Source organism: Centruroides vittatus, unplaced genomic scaffold (assembly GCF_030686945.1).
Source record: "Centruroides vittatus isolate TY-2023 unplaced genomic scaffold, ASM3068694v2 contig_17, whole genome shotgun sequence".
In the NCBI taxonomy this organism is placed as follows: Eukaryota; Metazoa; Arthropoda; class Arachnida; order Scorpiones; family Buthidae; genus Centruroides; species Centruroides vittatus.
The window spans coordinates 906,338-931,808 of NW_027121033.1; the positions used below are offsets into that span (position 1 = coordinate 906,338).

Sequence of the window (25,471 nt, forward strand, 5' to 3'; positions counted from 1 at the left end):
CGTGTGTGTGTGTATATATATATATATTCACAATTTTATTTTTTTAACTTCTGGAAGGGATCGATATTTGAAAGGCGTTATAAAAAATGGATGTGTAATTTTCTCAATACAAAAATAACCCGAAAGGAAATCTTATCGTGTAAGTTCTTGATTTTTCCATCTGTAACCATCACAAGAGAACAAAGTTTGTTACTATTTCGGGGAGTATTCTGATATGATTCTGCAATATGGGATTCGTGACTGGAATGACATGAATCTGTAAGAACGGCGGGAGAAAGAAAAATATCCCTCCTTACTTCTGTACAAAATCCGGATTCAAATACCACTTACAACTGGACTGCATCTACAGTGCATAACGTTCCTTCCCTTATCAGGAACTGGTCTACGTCTCCTCCCCGTCTTTCCTATAATAAAATAATCTAAAGTGTCCGCGACAATCATGCAGTTAAGAGAAACTGCCGGTTTCCGAAGCAATTTCCATTCAGTCCAGCGACAAAATCTCGTAAAAAAAAAAGGCGAGAATTTCTGGCTAAATCGGGTGCTAAATTCCCAAATGGTACCATAAGCCGTGGAAATTAAAATAAAAGTTAAAACCCGGGAAAGACCGGCGAGTGTTTCTGTAAACAATTAGAAGGAACACGACACAGTTATGAGCTCGGAGGAAGCGATAATAAGAAGCATTAACGAGTTTGACGATCGACCCAGTGAGGTGGAGGAAAATGAGGAAAAAGTAAGACATCTGGGTTTCAGATACAAATAATTAGGTCGATACCAAACGGGGTGATGTACCCCCGAGGGATATTTTTGTCCATTTTTTGAACTTTTCCATGCCGCAGAATGGTCGAAGGTGGGAAGATAAAGGACACCATTCATTCCAAAGTCGTTAGAGGACCTTTAACTGCATCTCTCCCCCTCGTTCTTCTTTGGATCGTGTATTAGCGGCGGTTGGACATTTGTTGGGAGCGGATGACAGATGGTTCTTTCTCTGTCTCATAACCGTCATTTTAGTTGTCAATACTGTCTCCGGGCGAAATTTTTTTCCAAAATCTATAATTTCACTTTTTTTCCTTACCAAATAACGGTGGAATTTTGCGAGAAAACATCTCCGTAAACCTTACGTGCTGAACCCTACTGAATGTATTCAAAACGAAACCTCCAAAAAACAGATTTCAGAGGTAGCAGAATCGTAATTTAGCATTCTGTCCACGTACAGAACCATCCCCTCCTTTAAAATTATAATCCGTCAGACAGTAGAAAAACTTATAATTTATCTAAGCTATCAATCACTGCAACTGAGTGGCCAAGTGGTATTCTATGTTGCGTAACCAGGAGATGACCATGCACCACACCCCATTATATTCTCACATTTCAATTTTGTAAGCTCGAAAATAAACAGGCCAACACGATAAATCGAGTTTTTACGGCTTATTTTGCCTTCTAATTACGTACAAACCACTAAATTCTCCAATCTTCCGCGTTTAACCCAACCAAACCGGGCTTCTGTAAGCTCGTGTAAGTCTACACCCCCTATTATTAAAATATAATCCCCAAAATTCGAAAATTAACGAACACAAAATCGGATCCTTCGAGCCACCTCGTGAAAATTTAACGCGTTGGACACTTACTTTAAGTATTAAAACATCCACCGCCGTCTTGTACACCTGCAACGTCTGCAGTCTGGCATCTTATGTCACAAAACAGTGCGTGACTATACGAGGAAACCAGGCCAGGACCATCACCCGAGAGTGGGCCATCCCAGTGTTCTCTTCTTGACAAACCGGCATGAAAACTGGTCTGGCTGAAGGACTATTAAAAATCTGTTACCTCACGTACTCTATCGGCGACCTTTAAATCCCGAAACCTCAAACCACGAGGCGATTTATAGAAGAATAAAACCACCGAAACCCATCCTCAAAACCCCTCGATTACTAATCGAACCTGCCCACGAAACACCTCAGAAACAACTACTACAAACAGAAATGAGGCCATGCGATGACCAAAAGGAAGTAGTTAACATATCTCCCTGAACTGAGTCGACCTCTTATTCTATAGAATAAACAATTCAGGAATGTTACCACAGTAACAATTATTTTAGAAGCCATCGTGAGACTTTCACTGCAGATTGTGACCAGACTGGTTTCTGGCAGGAGCGGCGGGGATTTCTTGTTTTTTTTTTTTTTTTTTTTTAATTTCAAAATTCGCCCCTACGCACTGGAGTATGTACGTACTAACTTGATGACTATAAACAACGGAAGCAATATATTATGAGGATGTTATAACAGGTTTTTCGCAGTGTCGAGGTCGCATACCGAAGCGATATCCACCCTTTTACAAAACAATGCCACTTTCTATATGCAGCAGCATTTCAGGAAGGTGCACTTTGTAGTAGTAAGTACCTTCTCCACGCGCTAATAACCAATTAAACAAAATTAATTAAGCATAAAAATGTCACCCGAGTGTGACAAATTGGACGATAAAAAAAGCAATCCCCTGCTATTAATTTACACAACAACAACTCGAGTAAATCTTAAAAATGCCCCTCTCTTATTCCTTTTTTTCTTTAATATTATTGTTATGGGGTTTATTTACTGAAGAGGGGAGGATTCTGACGTATTCTGGATCGATGGGTAGTTTCGACCGCGCGTGCTGTTGCGTAGTGACCACGTGTCGCAAAACTTTGTCCCTATTAACAGTTCTTAAAACGGGAGGGGGAGAAATTGTTAAAAAAGTTCTAACAAACTGTTTTGGAAAGATCGATTTAAAAGGAAATTATTTCTGTTCCCGAAGTGAAAAACGTTACAGGAATGGCACGATCCGGCTGTCCGTTCGTTAAATCCTCGAAGAAACTACCAGGTAACCGGAATAACAAAGAAAAATTATTAAATTTCGAGCTCTTCTTGCTGAATTACTCGATACAAAGGGGTCGAGCAACCCAAATTTAAACCTTTTGTATAGCTTAAATGCTCATAAAAATCTGCAAAATTGCTTTACAAGAGCCGCATTACTCTATTTATGGTACGAAAGAAAAAACAAAATGGGAAATGCATTTGAAATCGGAAAAATGGAAGCAAAATGAAGCCGTGACCCACATATCAAAACAATTGGGACTATCATTTAGGATTGTAAAATGTAGTTCAGCTTAGCCCTTAGCGGTGTAATTTTCCTCAACTTATCTGATCTAATTGAGAAGAAGCTGCAGTATTCATTTTCAAGGTGAATATCAAGTTGAATGACCTGTTAGTAATCTAGATGCAGCACCACCCTTCATTTTCTTACAGCGTGCTCTGTGCACTTTGTTTAATTGCACCCATAGCTATGCTACCAGTTGTGAGTGTGGAAGGCCCGAAGGCGGGTGGCAAGATTCCGTGGATACCGAGAAGCCGAGCCGGGAAAAAACTGCTGGCAGAACCATTGTCTGATTTGAAACAGTGTTTTACAAATCTGTCGAGTGACAAGCCATAAATTTTGCAATTCATGCAAAAAAATGCTGGGTCAAATTTTAGTTATATGCTGACCTAGACAAGTGTACATGTAAGAAGTTAATAGCCACTTAAACACACAAATTTTATTCTTTCAAAACACATGCGAATTATCATCGGCACCAATTCCCCATTTAAATATGCAAAACACTCAGATAATATCTACGAGTCGACCAGTTGACATATCTGCAAGATTCCAAAGGTTTTCAAGTATAAAAAACTACGACAGAGGCCGATAAGCTGAAGCAAATGGCAAAACAATTAGAAAAACTGAAGAAAAATGCCTTAAAACCTACAAATTTAAAAACAGCATCCTATGAAAAGCCTTGTTGAAAAAACTGTGTAGCCTATTACGCATGAAAGCATAACAACATTTATAAAAAGCCTATTAAGCAATCTGGTTTAACTGGTCTATTTCAGAAATCCGATCATTGTTCAGAAAAAACTGGGTATTTTAACACTTAAAAAGTCTAGGAAATTCAAGAAAACGCCACAAAGTTCTTCACTAGAAAGATCATTCACTTCCCATATAGGAAGAGGGAGGATTTCAGTCACATCTCCAAGGATCACTGAAGTACCACGCACCACACCCATTCCTTAGAGAAAGAATATCTCATTTACTTCAAATGAATTGGTCTCAAACTTTTATAAATTTGATAAATTCAAAATATTTATCATTTAATTAGAAAAATTCTAATTAAATCACAAATTTGTCTCCTCTTGGCATCATATTTGAAAGAAAACAAAAGAAAAGAAAACAGGACATTATTTAATTAATTAATTCTCTCTGATGTATGTCTCGGCATTGTTACTTTAATGTTTGTTCAAATCAGAAAGAAAGAAAGAGCTAATGAATATAAAAAAAAAAGGAAGAAAGATTAGATTTTTTTTAAAAAAAACCCCCCATACTTACTCTGTAAAAACAGATGGTGTTGATATTCTCCATTCTGGACATAAATTATTATGAAAACAAACACACGACACATTTCGACAAATAGAGGAAAATAATGGAAAATTTCTTTTCGGCCTCCAGCCAAATTTGCTTGAAATTATTTCTTCGATTGGAACCATAAACAATACCTGGCATCGTTACACCAACCAAATAATACTCTGAGTCGATGATAAGTATTGAAAGTTATAATGGCATGACAAAGCTAAACTGGATAGTGCATATACACAAAAAACAAAATATATTCTCTTATTAAAATTAATTATACACCTAAACCATATTTTTCTTAAGAATTATGTCAATATCTATCTACTACAATGTTAAGTGAGTTTTTTTTGTAGTAATGGATGAGTTTTACCTAGAATTGTCTTCTATCCTTGATGGTAATGACCTGTATTAGTTAGTTTTTATACATAAAAACAACACTTTGATATCTAGACAGCTCTCGGTAAGAGTAATTACATTAAAATTATCTGTAACAATTATACGACATGCTGCTAAGCTGTTCTTAGAGTCTATTGTTGAAATTTGCTATTGTTTGTGGTCGAAATCTTCATTTAAATCAACAATAAGAAGTGTTTAAGTGTGAATGCAGGATTGGTGTTTGCCCGTGTTTTCCTTGTGAAACATTTACCTAAGATATCTTCCCTGATAACTGGGAAACCTATCTATACATGTATCCTGTTACTGCATATCTACACAATTTATAATTCAGAAAGAACATCTTTGTATTTCTAAAAACTGTTTCCTGCATAATCAGTATCATCTTTACATCAATTACAGTTTTTTCAGTACTTAAATAGATTACCAGGAGGGAAAAAAAGCATCTTTAATACACTAAAAACATCTGGATCATCATTAATGCTTGTTTTTCCATCTATACTAAATATAAGACTCAAAAAATGATTAAAAACACCTTCGAGTTCATCTATAAACATTTCTTACAAAAATTTAATAAATTTACTTATTAAGGTATATATTATTGCCGAGAATAATTTACTCATATTGCACTTTGAATTTTAAATGAGACTTTAGAGGATTAGCCGCGACTAGAAATACTTATACGGTAATAAAGAATTGCTTATAAAAATATATATAAATATATTTAAATATTAAGGGAAGCATTACAGTAATACATGAGCACACAAGCATTACTGACAAATTTATTTAAAGTTACAAATCTGATGACCTTCTAAAGACACTGGAAAGTCGTTGGATAGAAGGGGAGAGTCATTAAGTTTGTTTACTTTAATAAAGACTTGTAAGCTTATCATACATTATTCGCTTCTATACATAAATATATTAAATATTCTGCAATATTAATGCCATATTTTGATTAAAATAAGAAACTAGACAGTTTTATTTTTACTGTTTATGTACATAAAAATGACAAGGATATATCAATATTGTTAAATCAAAGCTTGATAGGGAATACATCTTGTTATCATATAAAAAATTATTGTCTAAATGTAAAATTACAGTATTTATTATGCCTCAATGCTGTTAGTTGGCTGGTTAAGACATTGACTTGATGCTTTGATAACCTGGATGAAGAACCTCATGAATTTTTGAGGGCTGGTCTGTCCCAAATATGTCGGGCCTGTCTCTCACCATCCCAATGTGGGCCTGGTCAAACCCACTATGGCCTTGCAGGTCAGAGAGTAAAAAACCAGAATGCCATTAAGCCTTTAATTAATAGTCTATTAATGTCCAAGAATGTATATATTACTATTTCACTTATAATGCATATACATGCTGTCAAAGTCTGATAAGGCACAGATCTTATTATATATATAAAAAAACATTATTTAATTTAAAAATCTTGTCACCTTCAAGCCTCAATTATGCCTTATTAAAGCCTATATAGTCAGTAAAATTCAACAGGATTTTTTATTTTCATTTATAACATTATTAATCCTAGTTGAAGAAGATATTAATAAAAACTTTATACATTTTCAAGTTAATTAAATACACAGGAACATCCTCGTTCAGTACCAGATGAGTCAAGTCTTCTTAAATTACCAAAAATCCATAAAAAAAATTGATAAACTTCAGTGTCAAAGTGATAAGACGAGAAATTTATCAGCTTACAATTGATAAAAATTAATTAATTTTATTAATTTCATGTATAATAATTTTAATTAACAAAATTTATTAAGTATTTTAACCAATTTCTCTGATAATTAATCATATTTATCTCTATGATGAAACTAAACACTTAGTAACAAAGTTGGTTTGAAAACATTTGTTATACACTTGATCTCCGAATAATTCTTTAAAAAGCCTGAGAAGTTAGCCCGAATACCAAATAATACCATGGAAACTAGCCAAAATTTAATAGAATATACAAAGAAAAAAGACACTAGCCATAATTATTATTTTTTAAATCAATTTTTTCGTATTAATTAATGTTAATAAACATACAAGCTCATTACCGACAGATAATTATTATCCGTGGAGTTTATCAGAGCCGATGATGTTAAGAGACGATAAAAACAAAATATAAAATATCAGAAATAAACTGAAAATATTTTATCTCATCTGAGTAAATATAACAAAGTTTTAACTGAATTTTACTGTTATTTTTTCCCATATTCTTTATTCCTAGAAAATTGCTGTGAGTTGTTTTGTTTCTGACACATTTCGCCACATATTTATAAAACAGGAAGCATTATTATTCAACTTTCTTCTTCTGGACACTTGCCAATCAATAATACTACTTTAAAATATATAAAAACACTCAAACTGAAGTGGCTTGCTAACATGGCTTTCCTATTCTTTCATATTTCAGTTTTTTTTTATTAAATAAATTTATAAAATATTTCATTTTAATTTAAAAATACAGGCAATTATTCTATATACAAAGCTCAGCTGTTTGTAAAGTTTACAAATTACTGTTATAAAAATGTATTTGTTGTAACAGTAATACAGTTTCATAATTCATTTCCTAGTAGTTAGTCAAAATTTACTGTTGGATATTTCAAAAAAGTATCAATAATGCTACTTTAACATACATAAAAAACTGAAAATTCAACACAGTTTTTCTGTGGGACGGTCCAATGATTGTGTGTATGTAGTTTAAGGGAAGAAGGCAGTTATAAAAGGTATGTTGTCGTACACAATGGAGAGGGTGGGGACTGAGGCATTGTCTAGTTGTACTTGTTTTTAATGGCATACAACTTTGTTTTTATAAGCCTATTTACTAGTCATGGGAATCCGGGAATTTGCTAAAAAATATTTGCAGAACTTCTTTAAAGTTTCTTTAATGTCGGTCCATGAATGCACAATTAAGGAAGGAGGTTTGTCAAAAGTATATTATTGTACACAGCACAGGGACACCTATTCTTAAATATTTAGTTTTCTATAATATTAAATCTATGAAACATTTTACGTATTAATACAAAACTGTAGTGTCTTACTATAAAGCTCAATAATTTATTTACAAATTATTCTTATAAAGTTGTATTCATTTAGCATTAATACAGTATTTTATGATAAAGATATCTGTTACTAGTCAGAATTCATTGTTGGATATTTAAAAAAAATGAAAGAATATGCCAAATACTATAAATATAAATCAGTAATACTACTGTAAAACTTATAAAAATACTGCAATCGAGATGACATGTTACTATTAAATATTCACATCAATTAAAAATTATTATTAACAAAAAAACAAGCTTTCGACCTTATTGTCAAGCTTAATAATACTTAAAAGCTTACAAATTATTTTTATCTAACAGTAATGCAGTTTATAATTTATATCCAAGTTGCTATTCAACATTTATTGTTGATTATTTTAAAAAATGTTTATACATTATTAGGAATATATATCAAAAATGAGATGGGTGAAATGATCAAAAACTGAAGCTCTGAATGAGATGGGTGGACATTATCAGAGCTGTAGATCATGTCCGTAAGAGTAAAAAACATCAAAATGAACCAGCAGTCTGTATCTGACTTTTCAAGAAATATAGCCCCCAAAATTGACCTGTTTGAAATTTTGGAGAACCCCAAAAATGGAGTAAAATTTAAAAGTGAAAAACTGAAACTATTTTTCTCTAAACAATACTAAAAATCTATCGTTTTCCACCTTAATAGAGACAACTAAAAGCCCGTAAAACATGAGAAATGTCATTTCACTGACTAATTTCAAGGTATGTCTATATACTACACCACTATATCTTACAAAGAATCATATGTATACCATCAATTCCTTTCCACTTTTTTACTTCTATGGCTGTGATTCCCAAACTTTTTCGAGCCGACGTCCCAACCCATTTTCTCTAGTGTGAGAAAGGCATGGAAATATTCTTAGAAAAATTTCTCTACGAATGAAGGAAAAAAGGTTGTCAGTAATCTCTACCCCTCGCCTATGGTCACCTTTGGTTCAAGACCCCACCTCTAGCACCCCAAGATTTACTCACTGCCCCCAAGGTGGGCTGGTTTCCGAGCCCACCTTGGAAACCAGCGGTACAGCTGCAGCTGTACCTTAAAAAATCATTGAATCACTAACAGAGCTTTCTTATTCTTAAATATTGTTTCATATAATATTTTGCATTAATTAAAGAACCTTTAAGGATTGAACAGGGATTGCGCTGCGTGCTAAGCCCAGTAACTCATAAAATATACAAATCATCCTCCGAAAACAGTATCCATTTAAAAGTAATACAGTTTCTTAATTCATATCTGATTTCTCAGACAAGATTTATGGGTTAAATGTGTAAAAACTGAAGGAATGTTTATGAAAACAAGTGAAAATTTTAAATATTTTCCATCAGAAAATGATTTCTTTTGTATATTTATTATTATAACACTTCTCCCCTTAAATATATGCTGAATATTTTTGTCTTGAGTCAATATTTATTTTAAAAAATCCTGATTTATGTCTCAATGTAATATGTGTTACTGTATATTGTGCAATCTTAGGTGATTTATTAATCATATTCTACGTGGATAGTGTTTAAAATACTAATTGATACACTCGCGGATACATCTTGCGTGTTTATACACTATCTTACCTTGTTTATTTCTTGATAAATGCACAAACTCCACAAATCCAGGCACATTCATTCTTCTGAATGGACATAAAACAATCGGCCAGCGCACCCTGACGAGAATAAATGTCATTTTATGATTTTTTTTCGAATTTATATATTCTTTGGAAATGAAATAAATAAAATAAATATTTAAAAAACTTTTTCAATCATTTTAATAATATTTTATATTAATTTGTTAAAATTAATATAAAATATTGTTAAAATTAATATATTATTTTATATTAATTTTAACAAATTAATATAAAATAATATTACATATCGACAGCCGGATGGCCGAATCCTAGCGGAAATGGGCAAAAAGTGCAATGCCTGGAATCCCCATTAACAGGGTCCCAAACCAATCTTTTATAAACTAATCACAGATAATTATAGTTAATGTTGTGCACGGAAATACGTATGCTGATATACAACATAAATGTGTTTATCATCTCACTTGTTTCTTTTCTGTATTGAAAAATAGGTTTTTGTCACTTAATTCTTTCTGATGAGTGCTAAGAGGGCCTTTGTCATAGCCATTGCCCTAATCCACAATACGGCTAACCGGGTGGTGAGAAACAGAGCCCGACATATTCGGAACAAACCGCCCATGAGAAATTGATGAAGTTTTCGATCGCTCGGATTTTATCCTGACTTCTTAAAGCGGTAGGCTATCTCCCGAACTGTCTCGATAATACAAATTATCGCTGTACGTTATTAGGTTCGAGTGTCGTTCAATGTAAATTATGGCTTATCGTGATACAGTAATTCAGATCGGGATGTCGTTTTCCATCTCTGACCGTTGTGGTCAATCCCATTGCATGATCCTTCTAAAATTAGACAAGCAGCATTTAGGTTTTAGTGCATAGCATGTGTATATTAACCGTTAAGGTGACAAATATAGCTGGACGGTCAAGGTTCCTACCGCTCTGAGGGACCCGGAATCGACCGAACAGGTTGAAAAATCCTCAGGGGGTGGTCCATCGGGATAGGGATAGGTCCCGTCTCTCACCACATAGTTGCCCCATTGTGGGCCTGGCCGAATTCATAATGAACTTGCGGGCCCACCAGTGGCCAAGCGGTCTTCGTACCCCGAACACTGGGAGTTTGGACGCTGGTTTGCGCCTCGCTCGGACCCGGATAACTCCACGTGGCCGGGCTGACCACGTGGAGTTTTCCGTGTTTTCTCCACGTCTGTAACGCCTAAATAGGGGCCAGTTTCTTTTAAAAAGACCTCCCGGAAGGCATCCCCCTAGGCAGAGCGTCCAAGTGTTGCATTGCACTAACTTAACAAACAAACAAGCTTGCTATAAGAGGCCCTCTTAGTGCCCACAGGGCGGAAAGAGTTTAAAAAAAATCCATTAAACAATAACTTTTTCCGTCTGTTTCCTGCAGGTTATAAATATATTTAATCATTAAGAAAATTACATCTGCCTATTATATTATAAAGATTAATTAAATTTTTATAAATAATAAAGTTTAAAAATGAATTCCGTAAACATTTTATCCATCAGAGGGCGAGCTGTTTCCCGCCAGATTGCCTAGTCTTTGAATGGTGTTTATAGGGTTAATGTTACCTATGGTATCGAAGATGGAGACAGGGAAATTTTTTTCCCTAGCGACTCGTCGGCGACGGGGAAATTTCTCCCCTCTCTACTTTCGAGATGGCCGCGTTTCCGGTAATCTCGAATCAGATTCTCGAGTGATAATCTCTACTGGGGGCGTACCCGTACTATCTGTCGCATTATGCAAATTAATACTAATTTTTCGACGAGAGGAAAGTTTCGACGTGCGGTACGTCTATCGAAAACCGAACATTTATTCGTAAGGGAAGTCTTTTTTTTTTTTTTTTGTGATTTAGGTTTGTATATTTCGAGATAATTCGCATTTTGTGCGTTAATATTATTAACGATAGCTTTGTTATTTAATTTGTAGTTTTTTTTTTTTTTTTAACTCAAGATATGAGTGATATAGATATTAATTCCGAAGAATTTTGGGCGGGATGTACTGTACTTCCCAGACTTTTTTCCAATTGTTGGAACACGATTATACTGAACTTGGACTTGACTCGCGAATAGACAGAGGGTTTAAATTAGCTGTCAAATTGGGGTTACAGCACGCTGTAGACATTTGTTCGAAATGTTCCAAACCGTGCAAAGTAGTATATCGCAACGACAGAAAATCGTGTGCGATGAGATGCCACAAATGTTGGAACTTCAGCTCTGCCTTCGACGGTACGTTTAAAGGTAAATGTGGAAACTTACCGTGGAATTCGATTTTGTCGTTTATATGGCATCACCTTCGCGCTCGATTGCTCTACAAATATTTCTGCTAATGCCGCCGGAATATCTAACAAAGCTGCAGTCGATTGGTCGAACCATATCAGATTTGTAATGCTAGTAGCACTACATAATATTCTATCGTTCAAAATAGGAGGACCAAATAAAACTGTCGAAATAGACGAGACCGTTATTTGTAAAAGAAAATACGAAAAAGGTAGAGAGCTTAAAAGCACAAAATGGGTCGTCGGAGGCATTTGCCGAGAAGATAAAAGCTGTTTCGTTTGCCAAGTAAACGACAGGTCGGAAAATACTCTCAATTGGATTATATCGAAATTTATTAATTCGGGCACTACTGTATTGACTGACGAATGGAAAGGCTACTACAATATCGACAAATTGGAAGGAATCGAAATATCACACAGGACGGTTAATCACTCTGAAAATTTCGTCGATCCAAAAACGGGAGTCCACACCCAAAATATCGAAAGACTGTGGGGATATTTGAAAAATAAAAAAAAACCTTCCAAAACACTATACAGAAGACCTTTCCGATTCTTACATGTACGCATTTATGTATAGAAAATACCTGAATTGGCCTTCAAAAAAACTAGGAGATCGTTTTTTTACCTTCGTTCGACATTTACGGAATATATATCCCGGACGTGGAAAGGAACCAATATGGAAGGAACCCGCGACAGTCCCAGCAGCCCCTATAGCGGAAAAACGTTCGGAAAAAAAAGGAATGCGGGGGGGGCAAGTAAGAAGATTGCAGAGAAAAGTACTACTAAAAAGAAACAGAAAAGAACGACGACATCAAGTATTTCTGAGTCTTCAACATCGATTTCAACAAAGCGTCGAAGGACCGCGAAGGACCAACGCTAATGTAAGTTTATTTATACCATATATATATATATATGTTTAAAATAGTTTAAAATATCTTTTAACATCTAGTTAAGTATAATTTATTGTCGTCGTCGCTCGTCGACGGTCGCCATCTTGTTTGCACGTTAGCTTGCGTGCAGACAAGACGGCGACCGGAAACGCGGCCATCTCGAACGTAGGGAAAAAAAAATTTCCCCGTCGGCGTCTAGTATCTAGGGGGAAAAATTTCCCCGTCGCCATCTTCGATACCACGGGTACATTAACCGTTTATAGTATAGTGGATATTTGTAAACGTTACACAATGCAATGTGAATATTTTGATGGCGAATGCAAACATATTAAATCTGTGTTTAGACTTCATGTATCAGCAGTTCCGGATTCACTTCCATGCAGAGAATACGAGTTTTCTGATATTTATTCCTTTGTAGAAGGAAAGCTATTGGATGGAACTGGAGCGTAAGTAAGAGTAATGAACAAAAGGGGGTTAGCTTTAGTTTTTAAAATTTTCTTTTAATCATAGATGCATGTATATATCTGGAGTTCCCGGCACTGGAAAAACTGCCACGGTTCTTGAAGTTATCAGATGTTTAAAGAAGGCACAAGATAGTGGGGATCTTCCCGATTTTCATTTTGTGGAAATCAATGGAATGCGAATGACAGATCCTCACCAGTGTTATGTTCAATTATTGAAGGTTGGTACAGTGTTTTAAATATTTTTTTAGTGTTATTTCGACACAATTTTCTTCAAATAGGCGCTCACTGGTCAGACTTTAACTTCTAGTCATGCGGCCGACTTGTTAGAGAAGCGATTCCATAAAGGAGGGCCTAGAAAGGAAGCAGTGGTGGTGATAGTGAAGATCCTTACGTACTCCGTTACGATGATCCGTCTCGAGTTGGTTTCTACGACTCGAGAATGTCCGTACGATGGTTCGAGGAAAGCAACACCTTCACACTCAGTTCAGTGGATATCTATAGTTTATTTACAAAACAAATATTTACAGGATGTACAAGTTTGACAACATTACATACACTATGCAACAAGGATGTGGTATCGCACGTCGGCTTGTCTATTGGGGACTGTTAGACTCCGGGAACTCAGGTCGCTTTTCGGAGATGGCTCAACCGCGTGGCCGTCCGATCTCTGCACTAACCCTTCTCCGAGGAATTCCTAAGAGGAGAACGCTCTCTCTGCACCTCAAGGGCTCCCTAGTGTCAGAGACTACCACGTGCCCGGTCTCTCGCCCTTCTCCTCTTTCCTCTCGCCACCCTTACCTTTTAAGGGATTCTACGGCGACAACTTGCTACCAATCGGGTCCTTCCTTTCCCCTGGGAGCTTCCAAAGACGTCCGCCCTACTCCCGACGACGTAGCTTACATTCGCGTCCGTCCCTTTTTTCCCAAGCCGGCCGACACGTGGCAAACACATTGACGTGTACGATAAACGGAGACGCTACTCCCTTTGTTTTTTCCGGCCGTTTATAGCCCCAACGCCAGGTGGGACTAATTATCTCGGTCGCATGGCTTTTCGACCTACGATGCTAAAAGCGGACCTTTACAGTGATGGTCGATGAGTTAGATTTATTATGGACCTGTAAGCAGGCGGTAATGTATAATCTGTTTGATTGGCCGAGTTGTCCCTCTTCGAAATTGATTGTTGTTGCCATTGTCGAATACGATGGATCTTCCAGAGAGAATGCTTATGAATCGTGTTGTCAGTTGATTGGTAAGGATTAATATATCTTTTATTAAATGTGGTATATGTATTTTACTGAAGTGTTTTTTTGTTTTTGTATAGGGACTCACCAGAATGACTTTCCAGCCATATACACACCAACAGCTTCAAGAGATTCTGCTCTCGAGAATCAGTATGTCTCGAGTGTTTGATCCCGATGCCATTCAGTTAGCAGCCAGAAAGGTATAGTAAGTTTTCAGCGTTTGCTTATATTGGATTTGACTTAATGAACATTAGCCAACCTGATTCTTTTGTTAAATTTTGTACCACACTACCATAAATCCTCATGTTTCCTCATGTGTCATAAATCCTCCGTGTAAACAGCTTCACTTAATTACCCATTGCTCTGTTAAACATGCATGGGTGATTAAGTGAAATGTACTTTTAGTACTGTAAAGGCTGGTTTCAACAATATGATTTTTTCCAGCAAAACATATTCCTATAGACCAGTGATTCTCAATAGAGCGATATTGCCCCATGTGGGCGATTTTCCATGTTGGGGGGCAATTAGTAACAATTTATATTTTGGGGGCAAAAGCAATTTTTTGTGTGATATAGTAAAACATTATATTAAGAATAATTAGATATTTTATTCATTATATTGTACAATAATTAAACAAATAACATTATACTAGTCATTAGGCTATTCAGTGCAATACGAATTTGAGGGCCAATGCTAACGGCCAAGAAAATTTTTTTCAAAGTGAAGGGGGCGTTACTACGTAATGGTTTAATGAGGAGGCACCGGTTCATTATAGACCATTGCTACCATTTGCCAGAGGGTAGCAACGGTCTACATGAATATGTTTACTACCTCTTGCCGTAGGGGAGGGGGATGCTGTATCACTAGAGATGCCTTTACATTGCAATGGAAGACTATGAACAACTAAGCAAGCAAGAAACGAGAAAATTAACGTCCAGGCGTTAAGTGTTAATGAATATCGCTATAATCACTAGCGCTTTCGACGAAACTATTTTCATCTTCCTCAGGTGGATAAAAACGGATAAAATCCTTTTTCGAATCAAAAAATTTTCAAAATGCAAAAACCGCTTTAGAGCTTTGGAACACACTCACCGATGGAACAGAGCGAGAAGAAAATTTAAATGTGCGCGCGTGGTGACGTAGCGCATGCGCTATAAATTACTGAGATGTGGAGCTAGGGGTGTTGTTTTAATCTGTTATATAAGTTAACCCACATAACAGGCAAATCAAGCGTGGGCGTGTTGCACGAATTTAGTGCAGCGGTAAGTAAGGCCTCCCAAATAAACACGATGCTCCTGTTATTACAATGCCTGAGCATCATAACCTGGTCCCATAGCGGGGTGTACGGGTGCTGTAACACCATTCTTGCTAGTTCAGTGTCTGCAACTCATCCTGCAATGAGTATAGTTTTTACAAGTTGGATGTTGTTGCACTCTACCCCTCGGTTCCTCAGTTCGAGGCTGTCATGCTTGCAAATAGTCTTCTTATCAAGGAGTGCTTTACAGCGCAGCAGATCTTAGAGATACGTGACGCCTTGCTTTTTATTACCGAAAACGATTATTTTCGGTTTAATGGGAGGATATACCTACAGAAGCAGGGGGTCCCCATAGGCTCACCGCTTTCTGCGGTATTGGCGGAGTTACTCATGAGGCATGTTGAGCAAAGGGTCTTCAATTTCCCCCTCACCATAGCATATCCATTGTTATACCTCAGATATGTAGACGATATCCTTGTTGCTTGGCAGGAAACGGAGGAGGATTTCCTCGCCTTCAAAACTGCACTCACGAAAGTTTATTCTACCATCAGCTTTACCTGGGAAAAAGAAAATGAAGGGGCTATTGCGTTTTTAGATCTAAACATCTCCAAATCCCTGGGAACTTTATCGTACTCCGTGTTCCGTAAATTCAACTGCTTACCACCTTTAATCCCTGCTACAGCATTCCAGCCGCAGCATTATGTTAATGCAGCTATCGCCCCATTAATTAGAAGGGCTTTTTTGTTATCTTCCAGTCAAACGGCTGTCGACATTGAGCTTAATGCCATTCGCTCAGCAGTAAACGCGGCGGGGTACACTAATGCCAAGTACAGGTACCTCCTAAACAAGGTCAAAAAATCGCTCTTTCCTCCCACGACCTTACACGTTCCAAACGAATGCACGGTAGTCCTTCCCACATTACCGTTCTGTGGCCGAGTCACCATACGTATTTGCCGTGTTTTTAGGCAACACACGCTCTTTCTACCAGTCTCCCCACGGCCAAATCTTAGGAGGCTACTGTGCAACGACAGGGATGCTACCTCCGTACTAGAGAGGTCTGGAGTTTACTCCATCCCATTGGAAAATACTGCTTCCGGTATTCGCACCCACTACGTTGGTGCGACAACCAGAATGTTGGCCTGTCGTATTTCCGAACACCAACTTTCCATCAGGGCAGGCAAAGCAGACACCGAACTAGCAAGAATGGTGTTACAGCACCCGTACACCCCGCTATGGGACCAGGTTATGATGCTCAGGCATTGTAATAACAGGAGCATCGTGTTTATTTGGGAGGCCTTACTTACCGCTGCACTAAATTCGTGCAACACGCCCACGCTTGATTTGCCTGTTATGTGGGTTAACTTATATAACAGATTAAAACAACACCCCTAGCTCCACATCTCAGTAATTTATAGCGCATGCGCTACGTCACCACGCGCGCACATTTAAATTTTCTTCTCGCTCTGTTCCATCGGTGAGTGTGTTCCAAAGCTCTAAAGCGGTTTTTGCATTTTGAAAATTTTTTGATTCGAAAAAGGATTTTATCCGTTTTTATCCACCTGAGGAAGACGAAAATAGTTTCGTCGAAAGCGCTAGTGATTATAGCCATATTCGTTAACACTTAACGCCTGGATGTTAATTTTCTCGTTTCTTGCTTATGAAAGAGATCGGCGTGCAGTCCACAATCGTTACGATCAACTAAGCAAGTTTGAAGGGGAAAAGATCATTGGATTGAGAGAAGCCAAATGGTCATCTCACTGAATAGCCTGTCACCTAGGCCAGGGATGGTGAACCTTTTTGAGTCCGCGTGCCATATTGTAAACATACTTAGCTTTCAAGATGTTAATGCGTGCCAAAGTCTTAGACTTCAAATAATGATATTTAAAGAAATTAAATGAATATGCTTTAATTCGAATAAATGTAAAAAATCTGATTGAAAAAAGGATGATTGAAAAGGACAGAAATCATATGATACATTACGTGCCAGATGATTTCTCTTACATGCCATAGATTTGCCACCCCTGACCTAGGTTGTTCTGACAACACTGTGAGGAGGTGTTGTGATCAGTGGATGAGAGAGAGCTCATACACATTACACTCAGGCTGAGGATGCCCTCAGCAGACCCCTAGCTGAGAGATCTTCCTGGTCCTTCGACAAGCATGCACACAACTTGTACCATTGTCTACCATCTGGACACAGGTGGCATCATCATTACAGGTCCCTATGGCTGTCCATATCATTTTGAGGCCCCTGGCTGAGAAAAATTTGACATTGTGCTGCCATTGACACCATCTGTCGTTGCTTCTGTTTGGAGTGGTGCTGCACCTGAAGGATTAGACTGCAACTGGGTTGTCCACAACGAGGAACCTAGATTTACTTTGTGTACTGACAATGCCATGTTTATGTCTGGAGGCTCCATAGTGAACACCTCAATCCTGCCTATGCTGTGGACTGGCACACAACCCCCACAGCCAGTGTGATGGTCTGGAGTGCCATCACATATGACAGCATCTAGTAGTAGTGATTTGAGAGACCATGACAGACCAGTAGTATGGTAGTGACAGTGACATCCTGCAACCACATGTATTGCCTCTCGTGGCAGGGCTTCTAACAGTCATTATCTAACACTGTGTTCTGCAACCTTTCTCTACTTGCAACACACCTATGACTCAACATGGCACACCAAAATGTTATTCCCCTCAGAAACATATGATATGATACTATTAATAGAATTACGTAATTCCACTAACTTATTATTATTATTAAACATGCATCAACACTTGTGAGCAAATTTATTTTACATATAATTTCTTAGAATAAATAAAAATGCATGGCTTGTAATAAAGAATAAACTTATTTCATCATTGCTGTGGCAGAGAATGAAATACAAGCATAAGAAACACAACAACTGTGATAAAAATACAGTAGAGCGTCGTTAATTGGAACGTCGGTAATTGAAATGGCCGGAAATTGGAACGATTTTCAGTCGGACTGTGTCGTGCTGAATCGAACGTTTTTGATACTAAATTTACTTCTAAAGTATAATTTTCATGTTTTTTATATTCTTCGATATATTTATTTTGTTTGTACAAAATGCAGAAATAATTTTTAACGATACGATAGCCTCGATTATTATTATAAAAATTTTCGTTAGGCTTAAAATCGACGAAAATTGAACACAAAGCGACACGCAACGGAGAAAAATTCAACAGGAACCGATACGCAACGGAGAAAAATTTGAACATCGGACAGGTTAATATATTTTTTCGTACAAAGTCGGAAATTGGAACAAATGACTTATTGGAACAACCCCAGTCCCCAATTGACGCCAATTTTCGACGCTCTACTGTATATAAATAAAACTTGAAATTAATAGAATATGTAAAAGTTCATGTCACACCTTTCACCATGTGACGGCACACACTTTGTGGAACACTGATCTAACAGGACAATGCTCTACCACACATAGCAAGTGTGCCACAGGACTACCTCTGCCATATTGTCACACTTCCCTGTCCTGCTCGGTCCCTTGATTTGTCACCAATGGAACATGTCTGGGATCACTTGGGACTCCAAGTTGGACAGCCTAGGAGTTTGGTCGAACTAGGGGACAGCTTGCTGCAACTGTGGACCGAGATGCTGCAGGACATTATATGGCACCTCTATGCCTTTTTGCCCACCCATATCACATTGTGTATTCATGCTAGAGGTAGCTCTACAGGGTACTAGAACTTCCTTTTGTATGTAGTTTTTCTTGCAATAAATGATCCTTTTGCTTTCATTTTGTAATTATTTTATATCATTATTACACTCACACATGTACAGTTTCATTTGGTTCAGACAGTTCCTTCTTGGTAGACTAATTTTTATGGCAATGAGTATATTATTAGAATTGAAGTTAAGTAGGAAACACAACTTCTAATATATGTGTGTAGGTTTTTGTATAATTATGAAATGTTTTAATTTGATTTTCACATGTATTATAATCAGGTAGCAGCAGTCTCAGGCGATGCAAGAAGAGCTTTGGATATATGCAGGAGGGCTACAGAAATAGCCGAAAGGGAAATTACGGGAAAAAAGCCCTCCTGTCTTGTCGGGATGATCCACATTGAGAAAGCTCTAAGGGAAATGTTTTCCTCTCCGGCAATCCTGGCCATAAAGTATTAATTTTCAGTATTTATTTACTAACATTAATTTAGTACAAGGGATCAGTTCTACTATAAAGTCTACTCTTCTTTCAGATCGTCGACTCTGCACGAAAAAATATTTTTAAAATCATTAATGGCAGAGTTTCGGAGAACAGGAGTGGAGGAGGCTACATTTTCTCAAGTATTTCGACAACACATCTCATACTGCAGATTTGAAGGTGAGTACGGTAATTATATAAATCTGAATACAAAATGATACATAGGATATTTAAGGGATATTGTAATTTAGGTATCAGTCCTCCCACTACGTCCGAAGCCAGCTCGATATGTATGAAACTGGGAAGCTGCAGATTACTTCTGGTGGAAGACGGCCGCTGCGACTTGCACCAGAGAATTCGCGTCAACGTTTCTACCGATGACATTCAATACGCCTTGAAAGAGGACGAATGTTAAATTTGTATTCAACTGCTTTTGTAAATATGTAAATGAAAATTTGGTATTTTTAAAATTTCAGTTACTTGTATGTGGTTTTGTGGTCATTATCTTATTACTTTCTACATATTTTGATGTTTTGTGGCTTTCTTCTATTTATAGAAAGTGTGATTAACAAATTGCTCTTGATCTAGCAGCATTACTCGAGTTTGATCAATAGATCCACCTAGCATGATATTGTGTATTAGATTATGCTGATGTAGTCAATAGGTCTGATGAGCTGGGATAGCATGTCAATACAGTAGTATATTAGTGTCTGGTTTTTGTTTATCTGTGTGATATCCTGTTAGCCCTCTTTGCAATAGATGTCCAGAGAGGAGTTTTTATAAGCGTTGGCTGCCCAGCCCATTTGGTCTTCTGATTGGGCTTTTTATTGTTTCAATCCTCTGGTCACTATTAGGGTTTTATTTATCAAGCCAATAATGGGCTTGATAAATAAAACCCTAATAGTGCAGTGGCTGGGTGCTGACAACTGAACAGACAAGTGATCGGCCATTCTTTGGCATTGTTCATGCAGCCTCTCACTCATTGCTCACACCACCAATGTTGGAATTATAAAATTCAAATTATTGATGTACAAGCATACACAAATTTTATTATGAATGCATTATTATTACAAAACTTATAGTAATTTCTCAATGCTTAGTCACTTTCCACCTACCCTGTATATGAACTTACACAGGTCATGAGTTGCAGTTGTTTCAAATTGTAGTATGTTGCAGATATATGCATATAAAAATTAATGCCATTTGCATAACAAAAATATTACGAATTTTTAACATTCAACATATTTCATTTGTTTAAAAAACAATGACTAAAAGGTCCACTCTACTCCAGGGCCTCACACTGGTCATGGCTACTAGTATGTACTTATAAAAGTATTATAAAGTAACATAATTTTATTTTCAAAATTTCAGAAATTATTGATGAAAGACACAAGAATTATTAAGTTTCAAAGTGGGTGAAGAGAATCGTGTTTTGTGCACGCACATATTAACATCCATACCAGTGGCGTGCCGTCATTGGAAGCTGTGGAAGCGCCGCTTCCACCTTCCAATAACCTTCCCTTGTATTTTCTAAAATACAAATTTTTACGTACTTTGAATAAATTAAAATTAATATTTTATTATAACTGCATTATTTATCTTATTACAAATTTCTATACTACATGTGAAAAAAACGATAAGATTGCTATTGTATATTCGAATAATCAGTGGCGGAATGGAAGCGCTTACAAGACAGTTTTCACGGCGAGAATAACTGAATGGTGTAAAGCAGCCAGAGAGCATTGGCGCATGCGCTTTATAGAGCACCAACCCCAGCCGGTTTAGCCGGTGGATGCTACACACCATAACGCTTCAACGATTCTATCCCTTAGTTAGCCACTGGTAGAGAGCTGTCTGATTACGTGAATTGTTTAAGATTTAAAAAGTAAAGAGTATTCAATGCTATTTTTATGTACTGTACGTTTTTTCGCAAAGTTATATTTAATTATAATTTTCTTTTAATTATACTGTAATTATATTTTCAGAAAATCTTTAGAATATTATCACTTTTAAATGTTAATAATTTTAATATTATGAAAAAAAATTTTTCCAAGCATGTTTTAATTCTTTAAATTAAGTAAATTTTATGGAAAATTTTTTGATTTATCTAAATTACGTAGCGAATCGCAGTATTTATATTCGTGTCCGGACTATATCGACAAGTAAGGGCTGTTTCACACTATGACCGACTGGGCCTACCGGTCCGACTCCTAGTCGTATTGCCATGGCAACAGCAGTCGGTCGACTGACTGGTCGTTCCAGTCGGACAGATTTAAAAAGTTAAATATTTGTAGTCGCGTCGGAGCAGTCGGTGAGCTACAGCCAATGAGAGCTTCGAAGCTATAACCAATCAGAGTTTAGATTTATCCGAAGTTAGAAAATGGCGGAAGGTAAAGTTTTCTCGGAAGCTTTAATAAACGAAGCCAGAAAATATCCATGGCTTTATGATATTCGGCGAGCCGATTATAAAGGCGACATTGAAAAAAATAATTGGTTAGAGTAAAGCGAAAGGTATCCAGCTAAAAAATAGTCTTAAACTTCATATTAACGAATAGACGTAGACATATCTAAATGTAATTTGATACGCTGAATCGATTGGTATTAAAAAAAATTACTTACGATCAACCGTTTAAAAGTTCCGAACGATTTTTTATTTCCGTCTATTTGCTTCGTTTAAGAACAACTTTATTAAAAAATACGCAGGCACTCATCGATATTAACAAAACGAATTACTTTAATTCACCATAATACATTTCATTTACGAGAAAGCGACATTAAAAATGCTAAAATGGTGTCGTTAGCCCGCGAACACGCGTACACAAAACAACCTTTTAATGACGGCCATGTTTTCTGTTTAAATTGAAAAACTTACCACGATTGGCTAGTGTTCTGACCTGTAAGACGCGTTCCGATTGGTCCTTACGAGTCGGCCACCGACATAATCGTACTCGGTGTGAATTCCTTTACTACTAGTCGGTCCGATTATAGGATCGGTCGGGTCGGACCAGTCGGTGACAGTGTGAAACAGCCCTAACTCTTAGACATAAAAAGTATTATAATTAATGTCGATCCGAACAAAAACGTAGTGAAAGAATTATATAATTTAATATCATTAATTTTTATGGTACCATCTACCAGTGGGTCTGCTGAGCGCAGTTTTTCGACCACGGAGCGAATTCATACATTGGCCAGGAACACTCGGTCGGAGGAAGATTGTCGTCGCTAGCGTTGCTTTCGATAGAAAAAGAGCTTTTAAATACGTTGATGGAGTCGACGACCAGCGACTTTTATGATAAAGTAATTAACGACTTTGCCGAAAAAAATCGCCGAATAGAGTTAGTTTATAAAAAATAAAAAAACAAGTTTTTCTATTATTGTTTGTATCATGTCAATTTGTATTATGTATGTATTATTTGTATTTTAGAACTAATATACATAAATTGTTTATTTTTGTCATTTCCAGTATTTGTTTAAAACTAATATGGAAATGTCATGTGCCGGACGGGTCTGACCCGTCACCAAAGACGCAAAAAAGGGTTAATTTAGAAAAAAATTTATTAGTTTAAAAAAACATAGGTAAAAGTCGTTTGTAGTCGGACACCCATTGTTTATATCAAACTGCCAGGCAGATACTATAAATCGCGGAAGGAAGACGTCCTATGATCGGTGGGAGATTGAATTCATCTTCGATTTTGACTTTTCTCGGCTCCAGGTAAGAGACTCGTTACGTTTAGTAACCAGAGACCAACCACTCGGGTAGCGTGATTGAGGGAGAACGACCAATCAAAATGGATGAAAGAAAGAACAGAGATTGATATAATCTCCGACAATCGAGCAAGGACGACGCCAGCCAATGGGTAAGGGGGGCAAGATGATGTAAATTGATAGAGGATATGAATTGTATGTAGGTAAAATAGAAACGATTCATAAAGTTTTAATCATTTACTATGTACCGGAAAAGAAATATCTCAAATAAAACATTTTCTTTAACTTACAAGAAGCCTAAGAAGATTATTTTAATTAAAACTTAGCATTTAAATAATATTTTGTACATAGTGTATGTTTATTTTATGTTAAAATAAACGGTTTTTGTCAGATACTTGTCGTCTTTGTCTCTACAGCCACCACGCACGTACGAATGGACCCTAGGCCATCACTGACGCGCAATTAACTGATTGCCCCTGGAGGTCGGCTTCTTACAGAAACACAGTTTCCCTATCATCAAATGTCACGGCACGCCACTGATCCATACAGAAACTCCCTAATTTTTGCTTGGTTTATTTGGTTATGGTGTGGCTGTACGCCATATTTTTGTACATATGTATTTTAGATTTAATTAGTTTTAATAATTTTCTCTCTTTCTTAACCCTTCTTTCTAACTTCCTTTGTTCATTGTTCTGGCTTCTGGGAACGGGGGCTTCCCACTCCCCACCCACCAGGGGGCCGTGTGGAACAAAGGGTTCGAGTGGAGGACGAGTCAAATCTGGGTCACGAAGGGTCACTTTTTCCCCGGCCGGACACGAAGAAGCACGGACGAAAACGGCGAGCTCGTGAGACGGAATTCTACGAGGGCCGAATGGAGAGCCGTGAGGTGAGGATCTGGATTCTCGAATCAGAGACACCGAAAAGAAACTATCCTAGAAGATTTTTTTAAAACATTGACGAACCCAGAGACACGCAGAATAAAGCACCAGCCAGCATCGAGTTCAGCGAGAACAAGGGTACCCCACTATCCTATCAATTCTTCTCATTTCCCTATCTCTATACTTTTCTATCCCTAGGTTTAAGTTAGTTAAGGATCGCGCGGGTTTCATTAGTATTGTCGGGCAAGTAGTTTCCAAGGAGGTAAGCTACTTGGGTTATTGTTACTAACGGACTGTAAGAGAAATTGGACTGAGGGAATCCAAAAAGAACTCATCTGTATATATTATTTATCGCGAAATTAAATTTGTTTTAATCGAATTCACGTGTCTGTGTATTCCTATCGCGCTTCACACTTTACAATGGCAATGTTACACGTGGACAATCTATTGAAGGGGATGCTTTCCAGGGAATTTTTGCTCACAAAAATTCCCTGGAAAGCATCCTCTTCAGTAGTATTTAGGTGTTACAAACGTGAAGCCCAGTAAACTCCACGTGACTATCCGTTGGTGAGGCGCAAACCCCCAACTACCAAGTAAGATCTTATTTGGAGATCCTGTTCATCTAAACATCCGTACAGTTCTAGAGATCCCGTTGATTTCCTGGCTGCGCCAGATAGAGATACATCATGAAAGTTTCTTGATTGCATCCTCAATCGAACCCAGATCATCCAAATATCAATTCAGTTAATAAATAGCATCACTACAATAATACTAGTCTAACAGAGAAATATACAGGGTATGTGATAAGTCACACATAAGTCAACTGTAATGTTTCAGGATGTAGAAATGACTGGTTGGTGTAGCCCTGATAATGATTCAGACCTCACACCTCTGAATTTTTATCTGTAGAGCCACTCAATGGTTTTTGTTAATGCACAGATTTTGACCCATTTAAAGGCCAGAATCACAGAAATGTCAAGAGTGTGATGGCAGACATCTTGTGAGTGTAGAATAATTGGATTACCTGTCTGAATACCTATGTGCAAACACTCTGAATATATTATCTAAACAGGCATTTTGTCCAAGGCGTGTGAATTATGGGGC

The 25,471-nt window shown here is 37.1% G+C and overlaps 2 protein-coding genes across 2 annotated transcripts in view; one reads left to right on the forward strand and one right to left on the reverse strand.

Moving 5' to 3' along the window:
- LOC136969089 (protein O-linked-mannose beta-1,2-N-acetylglucosaminyltransferase 1-like) overlaps nucleotides 1-9,552 on the reverse strand; it is a 60,679-nt gene extending 51,127 nt beyond the window's left edge. The window contains exon 1 of the mRNA XM_067263186.1: nucleotides 9,450-9,552. The gene's annotated coding sequence lies outside the window, so the exon portion shown is untranslated. The remainder of the gene's footprint in view (nucleotides 1-9,449) is intronic.
- Nucleotides 9,553-12,929: 3,377 nt separating this feature from the next.
- On the forward strand, nucleotides 12,930-20,269 carry LOC136969100 (origin recognition complex subunit 1-like). Its single transcript, XM_067263205.1, is given in 10 exon segments — nucleotides 12,930-13,084; nucleotides 13,149-13,320; nucleotides 13,381-13,467; nucleotides 13,541-13,547; nucleotides 14,186-14,283; nucleotides 14,285-14,350; nucleotides 14,423-14,542; nucleotides 19,589-19,758; nucleotides 19,840-19,964; nucleotides 20,036-20,269. Coding segments are annotated over 10 exon segments (1,164 nt in total). The 3' UTR covers nucleotides 20,200-20,269.
- The last annotated feature ends 5,202 nt before the right edge of the window (nucleotides 20,270-25,471 follow it).